The 7,278-nt window shown below is 36.0% G+C and overlaps 1 protein-coding gene across 1 annotated transcript; it reads left to right on the forward strand.

Annotated features, from left to right (window-relative positions):
* Positions 1–533: 533 nt before the first annotated feature.
* On the forward strand, positions 534–5,849 carry LOC580400 (calmodulin-alpha-like; the record flags this gene model as incomplete). Its single annotated transcript, XM_780459.5, has 5 exons — positions 534–570; positions 1,013–1,156; positions 2,821–2,938; positions 4,498–4,613; positions 5,657–5,849. Coding segments are annotated over 5 exons (444 nt in total), but the record flags the coding sequence as incomplete, so codon positions are not given.
* Positions 5,850–7,278: the final 1,429 nt, after the last annotated feature.

The raw sequence follows: 7,278 nt of genomic DNA on the forward strand, positions 1-7,278 counted from the left end.
ATTTCGACCAACATAATGCTATTTTGGGATGTTCATTGGTTCATCGAACACACCAGTCCTGACAAAATCATGCATATTCAAACAATGGTCCATAAAAATACATTGGCTCATTGAAGGATCATTCATGAAACTCTTGACAATTCAACAAAATGTTTGTAAAATGTACCAATGCATAATTCTTCAAAATGTTGACGAACACAGTCTAACAAAACGAAAGACAATGACAGTGTAATTATTGCCTCAAGAAAGAAGGTCAACTAGCCAAGTAATGTGACCAAAGAAGGTCAACTGGCCAAGTAATGTGACGAAAGACAATGACAGTCTTTCTTTAGCAGGTATGTTTCAATGCAATGTGTGTAAAAACAAAATGCTGCATGTTTAGAAATTGCTTCAGTGGATGTACTAAAGCAAACTATTAATCGGAAGTGTAAACATAATGGAAAAATCCATAGTTCCATAAGAAGTATCTGCCCATTGAATAGATCTAGGAGTGCAGTGTACATGTGTTCTTAATGTAATTTTGTTTTTGTTTTATACAGGCTAATCAACTCACTGAAAAGCAAATTGCAGGTAAGAATCATTCAAGTGTTAACCTACCTAGAGATGAGTTCTGATCCAGTCATTCCAATGATCAGATATGAAAGAAGTTGTCTGGAAACAGGCAGATTTTTTATGAAAGAAACTGCATGAAAGTAATTGAGAATTTTGATAATGATTAGAGTTTTAGACTCTTCAAAATGTGCATTGCTCTAAAAATGTGTATGTGGGACTACACACATGACATTGAAAGTTTGGTCTAAACTTTTCAGTAGGCTGAGCTTTTCATATCGCAACAATGAGGGCGTACAACGAGCAATCATTTTCAGGCTCTATTTCTTTTATGGTGTTCTCTCAATTTAATGTAACTTTGAATGATACTTGTTCAACCTGTATACAAGATAATTGATGATCAACAGCATTTCAAATGTTGATGTTTACTCACATGTTTCTTGTCTTCTTTTTCTTTGAATAGATTTCAAGCAGACTTTCTTCCTTTTTGACAAGGATGGTGATGGCAAAATCACAACCAAGGAATTGGGTACTATGATGAAATCACTTGGTGAGAACACTACTGAGGCTGGGCTTAAAGACATGCTCAAAGAAGTGGATGCTGATGGTAAGTTAAAAATAGAGAAATATTTGGCATTATTATAAAAGATGTTTACCCATTCATGATCATGTGAAGCATACTAGCTGTACAACTGCAAGATCTTTATTATGTTAAGTATAGTATGGACAATAACGGGAGAAAAATGAACGGCAATTAATCTCCCAAAGTGTCATAAACGTGTGGAATGTTACAAATAAAAAAGAAAGGAATGTTGTCTTTGCACTCAATCATGCCATGTGAAATGTCCTTAAAGTGTTTTTTTCTGTAGAATATTTCAAAAAGAGCTGTAAGGAAAGTGACATTCATGTAGTTTTGAGTATGAAACACCCAATTCATAATGATGATCCACTGAAGAAAAAAAAAGAATCTTACCAGAAATTCCTCCTACAAAATATTTACTGAATGAATGAAACATTATATTTTTCAAACTTTCACCTGTCGTCCTTGATTGCCTTCATAAATGGACATGGCAAGAGCTCGACCATTGAATGTATTCCCAATGGAAGTAGGTCTGGAAAAATGTATCCTTAGATGGTTGATAATCAGATTGCAATGACATCTGTTGTTTGGCATGAATCCACCATAATAGCATAATTGTGTTCATATTATAGAGCCTTGATAGTCGTTATTGTATCCAGATGATGCTAATTTGAATAATAGACGATTATACATTACTGCATATACATAGACAATTGTAAAGCATGTCCCATAAAGTGTGCTGTTTAGTGTGTACTCTGCAATAAATCAATACCTCGTACCCGCCCCTCCCCCCAATCAGTGATATTTAGGGTACGCATATGCTTGTTCCCTCTTTTTGAAAGCACCCCCTATCTGAGGACTGCCAACATTTCCGAACCCCCCTTTCGCGGGCTTTTCGCGGGCTTTTCGCGGGCTTTTCCTGCCTTGGAGACTCCTTTAAATCATGAAAAATGCTCAATGTACCCCCCTAAATTCGGAATAATTTCTCAGGAGTCCAAAGAGATGAGAGAAAAAAGAAAAAACACCCCCTTTTTAAAGAAATCTCCGGGTGAAAAATTAATACACTCCTTTTTTTTACAATTCTCGGGCCGGACTTTGTCGCACGAAAAGTACCCCTTTACCGGACATTTTGGTAACACGCATGGGGTCCGTCCGTTCTCGGAGTGGGGGGGGGGGGGCGGGACCTCGTATTATTCAGTAAACTGCCAACTGGCAGATCTTGAGTTCTGAATGGGTACTGCACTGCAGGACAAACTGTATCGTTAGTTATACTGTAGGAGGATAAGTTGCAAGTTCTATTCTGATTTTGTTTCCCTTCTCTAATCAATGTGGTTTTGTTCTCTTGTGTTTCATCATCCTCAATGCCCCAACCCTTCCAAACAATTAGTATTGGTTTTGAAATGTGTTTTCTACCATATTAGCCACTCATGTGGCTGCGATATTTTCTTGTTATTTTTAAAAGGCTGGGTTATTTTCATGCTCTTAGCTGGAGCTAAAGAAGCTCTTTTATTATCTATTGATGAATTGCCTTGTAAATGAAACACACAAGTTCTTAGTTCATATCTTTATCTTACCGTAGTAGTCTATATTAGTAATATTTGTCTGTTTTAGTTCATATTTCAACTGGTTCATGCATGAGTAAATTATTTGATTTATTTGCTACTTTCATTATTTCCTTTATGCGTCTGTAGAAAATGGAACGATGGAATGCCAAGAATTCCTCACAATGATGGCAATGAAATTGAAGGAAAATGAGGAAATCACGAATGAATTCCGGAAATTTGACAAGGACGGCAATGGCTTCATCGGGTAATATTTTTGAGGTTGATAGTGAACCTGTCCTTTATTTCCGAGGGCACCAGTTGGCATGATTAAACCCCGGCCCCCCCCCCCCCCCCCCACTCAGAGGTCGGAATGACCGCATGCGTGTTGCCAAAATGTCCGGTAAAGGGGTACTTTTCGTGCGACAAAGTCCGGCCCGAGATATTATTGTAAAAAAAGGGGTGTATTTGACTTTTTACCCGGAGATTTCTTTAAAAAGGGGGTATTTTTCTTTTTTTCTCTCATCTCTTTGGACTCCTGAGAAATTATTCCGAATTTAGGGGGGTACATTGAGTATTTTTCCTGATTAAGGGGGGTCTCCAAGGCAGGAAAAGCCCGCGAAAAGCCCGCGAAAGGGGGGTTCGGAAATGATGGCAGTCCTTTTCTTTTTTTCTCTCATCTCTTTGGACTCCTGAGAAATTATTCCGAATTTAGGGGGGTACATTGAGTATTTTTCCTGATTTAGGGGGGTCTCCAAGGCAGGAAAAGCCCGCGAAAAGCCCGCGAAAGGGGGGTTCGGAAATGATGGCAGTCCTCAGATAGGGGGTGCTTTCAAAAAGAGGGTACGAGCATATGCGTACTCTAAATAACACTGAGTGGGGGGGGGGGGCGGGGATTAAACACTGAAGGAGGGCTATTAACATAAATTATTGAGGTGGGACCAACAGCGACAAATTTGTATGCACATTAACAACAGGGGGGTGATTTTTTTTTTTTTGGGGGGGGGTTGGGTTCTCTTAATACCAAATATTTTACTAAAGAATCATTATAGATGTGAAAGTGAAAGGAGAGAAACCAGAACAAATATGATAAGACAGTGAAATATATGGACTACCCATATACTTCTAAGCTGAATTGTTAATGTGTCAAAATATTGTACAGCAAAGTGAACTAAATACCCTTGTTATGCTAAAATGTTGATAATAAAATATGTCACTTAACTTAACAGTGTAATAGTTTACAGTAATGTTCCTACTAACTTAATCTTCACAAGACTGCAAATTTGAGCTCATATTACCTTCCATTGCTAAGATCTTGACATCCTGCCCTCAATCATAACGTAGTTTTACAAGAGCCTATTATATAACAGACCAAAGTTGTTCACAAGGAGTTCAAAAATCGATTTTAAAGCTATTTTTCACGAAGTCTAGATTTGTATTGAATCGTTGTATGGTGCCTTTATAGAATAGAATTTCAACTAAATGATGAATTGTAGTCGTTTGTTTATAGTGTAGCTATGATAGATAGTAGGTTTTTGTTTATAGTGCAGTTATTCACGTGTATAAAGTTGCACCAATCTATTCACACTGCTGTGAAGGGTGTGTTCATTTGTGTGAATCTTTGTAATGTTGCAGTTAGAGAGAAGCATTATTTTGATCTTCCATAAAGAGACGAACATTGATTTACATGACTAATGTTCTTCCCTCCACATATAGGCTCCTTAATCCCCAAATGTATCACCACATAAAGGCCCTTTATTATTTAGCTGAAATCATTTTCATCTTCCATTTTAAATTATACTTATTCATTTTTCTTTCATTTTACAGTGCTGCAGAACTGAAAACCGTGATGAAGAGTTTTGGAGTGCCGCTGACAGACAAAGAGGTCGCTAAAATATTCAAGGAAGCAGATAAAAATGGCGATGGGAAAGTCAATTATGAAGGTAAGCTTTTATATAGAAATATACTTATTAGGGAATGAAAAGTGTTTGTGAAAGGTGAATGTAGATTTTTTTTTTTAATATGAGAAAAGAGTTTTTGAGAAAGATAGAACTATCTGACCAAATGTTTTCTTCCTGTAGTCAACTGGTTGATATATGCAATTATGTATTAAAGCCCAAGTCCACTCCAAAAATAACTTACTTTCAATAGAAGCAGAAAAATCAGACTAACCAATCAAAAAAAGTCTGAGCAAAATCGGATAACTAATAAGAATGTTATGAATTTTTAATGACATTAAAAACTTTGAAAATCACTAGACAAATTGGCGACTCACTCATGAGTCTGTGACGTCATGTCCTCACTATCCACTAATTATTTTCTTTATATTGATGATATAAATTTCCTATTTTCTCCTGAAGATTCTTATTTCTTCACACCAGCATCCAAGTTAGATTAATAGTAATATGTTTTTGTGTGGATGCACTAATATAGAGTAATTTTTTCCAGTTAAATCATGAAAAATGTGAATTTTGATAAACTATTTAAAATAAAAATCAATACCTATGAATATACAATATTCAGAAAATAGTATAAATTCTTCAAAGTTCATAAAGGATTTTGTGAAATGTCATGTACGCAATATGATACAAATCATATAACCTGGGCAGAGGCATGGGGAAATCAAGTTTTGGGGAATAAAAAGGGAAATTAATGGGATTAAACCATAGAGAGCAATTGATAAATAGTGAGGACATGACGTCACAAACTGATAACCATCTTGGCAATTTGTGTTGTGATTCTCATTGTTCCATAGCTTTACATACTTTTTCAAAACACTGTTGCCATTTGGTCTAGTTCTGAAGTAAGTTAGATTATTATTCAGTCAAGTGATTTTGCAATTAAACAATTGCCGTACAAGGGCAGAGGTGTTAAGTTATATTGCATTTGTATTTATTCATCCACAATACCTTATAGGTTTAGAGCCCTTCAAATAACCTTTCAGCTGTAAGCAATCTATCTGATCTCTTATTTTATTTCTTTGCAGAATACAAAAAATGGATGGCGACCTCATAAAAAGAATTGGCGACATAACTCTCTTCGGAAAACTGAGTGATCAAGAGGGTGCGGTGCAAGTGCAGGTGCAGTGAGCAGTTGCATGATAAAGACTAAAATAAGTCACGGTTTTGTTATACTAATTTAAAGAGAGGGGAGCATATGATTGTATTATTTGTCGTTTAAGTGTAGCTTTTAAGGAGTAGATAGTTGAACAAGACTTTATGTTGTCGGGAAAATTATTCCAAATGTTCGGGCCAGAATGTCTAACAGATTTGTGTGTTATTGATAATTTGGGGTTTGTAAGATGGAAGTTTCCAGATATACGAGTAGAGTATGAATGAACGGAACTATAAAAATTAAACCTAAACATGTTATCAAAGGATTGTGGAAGCAGATTATTAATGTATTTAAACATAATAAATGCTACTTGAGTAATGTTCAGATCGATTTTTTTTAGTGTTTTAAGTTTATAGAATAAAGGATCAGTGTGAGCTAAGAAATGCGAACCTGTACAAATACGTATGGCTTTCTTTTGCAGTTTAAAAATAGTATTAATTTTTGTCGAACCACAATTTGCCCATACACTATTACAATATGTTATATACAGGAGAGCTAGCGAATTATATAGTAGGAATAAGGTTGCATGGGGTAGAATAAACTTTAGCTTGGAGATTATTCCAATACTTTTGGAAATGCACATTGTAACTTGGTGTAAATGATCATTCCAAGTTAAGGTTTCATCTATAAGAACTCCCCAAAACTTTTCTTCTCTAGTAGCATACCATCGATTTTAGATGTTTCTGTATTATGAGAATGATGTTTAAAATACATGAAATGAGTCTTTTTTGTATTAAGTGAAAGTTTATTGGATTTAAATCCAATAGTTCTGCAGTTTTGTTACCAATTTTCAAATATATAATTAGAGGCAGCTCAACAACGCTAATCATATACTATTGACATGTTAAATCTTGTGTTTTTGTTGTCATTTATGATTTGATTGTATTTGTGTTCTCACTGTATGAATGCAGTTCTTTAATTACAGCCAGGCAATTCACCAAACCCCCTTTTTTTTGGGGGGGGCAAATTTTACTGGCAATTATAGCCGCCCTCCTGTCCCTGTGTGCTTATTCTGTATGGGAATGTATCAATAATGGATTTGATTCTCCCTCTCTTGACTTATGCCAGTTCCCTCTCTTTCTTCTTTGGGGGATGTAGGAGGGTGTTCCCACCCCTTCTCTCAACTGATGTTACAGTGAATTCATGTCGTACTATGAACTGCATTTTACAATGTGAACATGTGTGCGTGCGTGTGTTTTTGAGAGTAAGTTGTGAGAAGCAGAATTGGTGAGAACGCGAATGATAGGGAGACGGAGAGAAAGAGAAAGAATTTTGTTCACGAAATTCATGTACAGTTGTACATGTACCGATGTACGTAAATGTGTGTAAATGTTGAATTATTTCTTAGGGGTGGAGGCCAAAATTTGAAATCAATTTGAAATTTAGTGTGCTGAAATTTGAAAATCGTGCCGGTCAATATTTCGCTCAGTGGGGGGGGGGGGGGGTGTTACACCCACAAATGTAATAACGCCCACAAATGTAATAACACTTTAC

This window comes from Strongylocentrotus purpuratus, unplaced genomic scaffold (genome assembly GCF_000002235.5).
Source record: "Strongylocentrotus purpuratus isolate Spur 01 unplaced genomic scaffold, Spur_5.0 spur5_contig_870, whole genome shotgun sequence".
In the NCBI taxonomy this organism is placed as follows: Eukaryota; Metazoa; Echinodermata; class Echinoidea; order Camarodonta; family Strongylocentrotidae; genus Strongylocentrotus; species Strongylocentrotus purpuratus.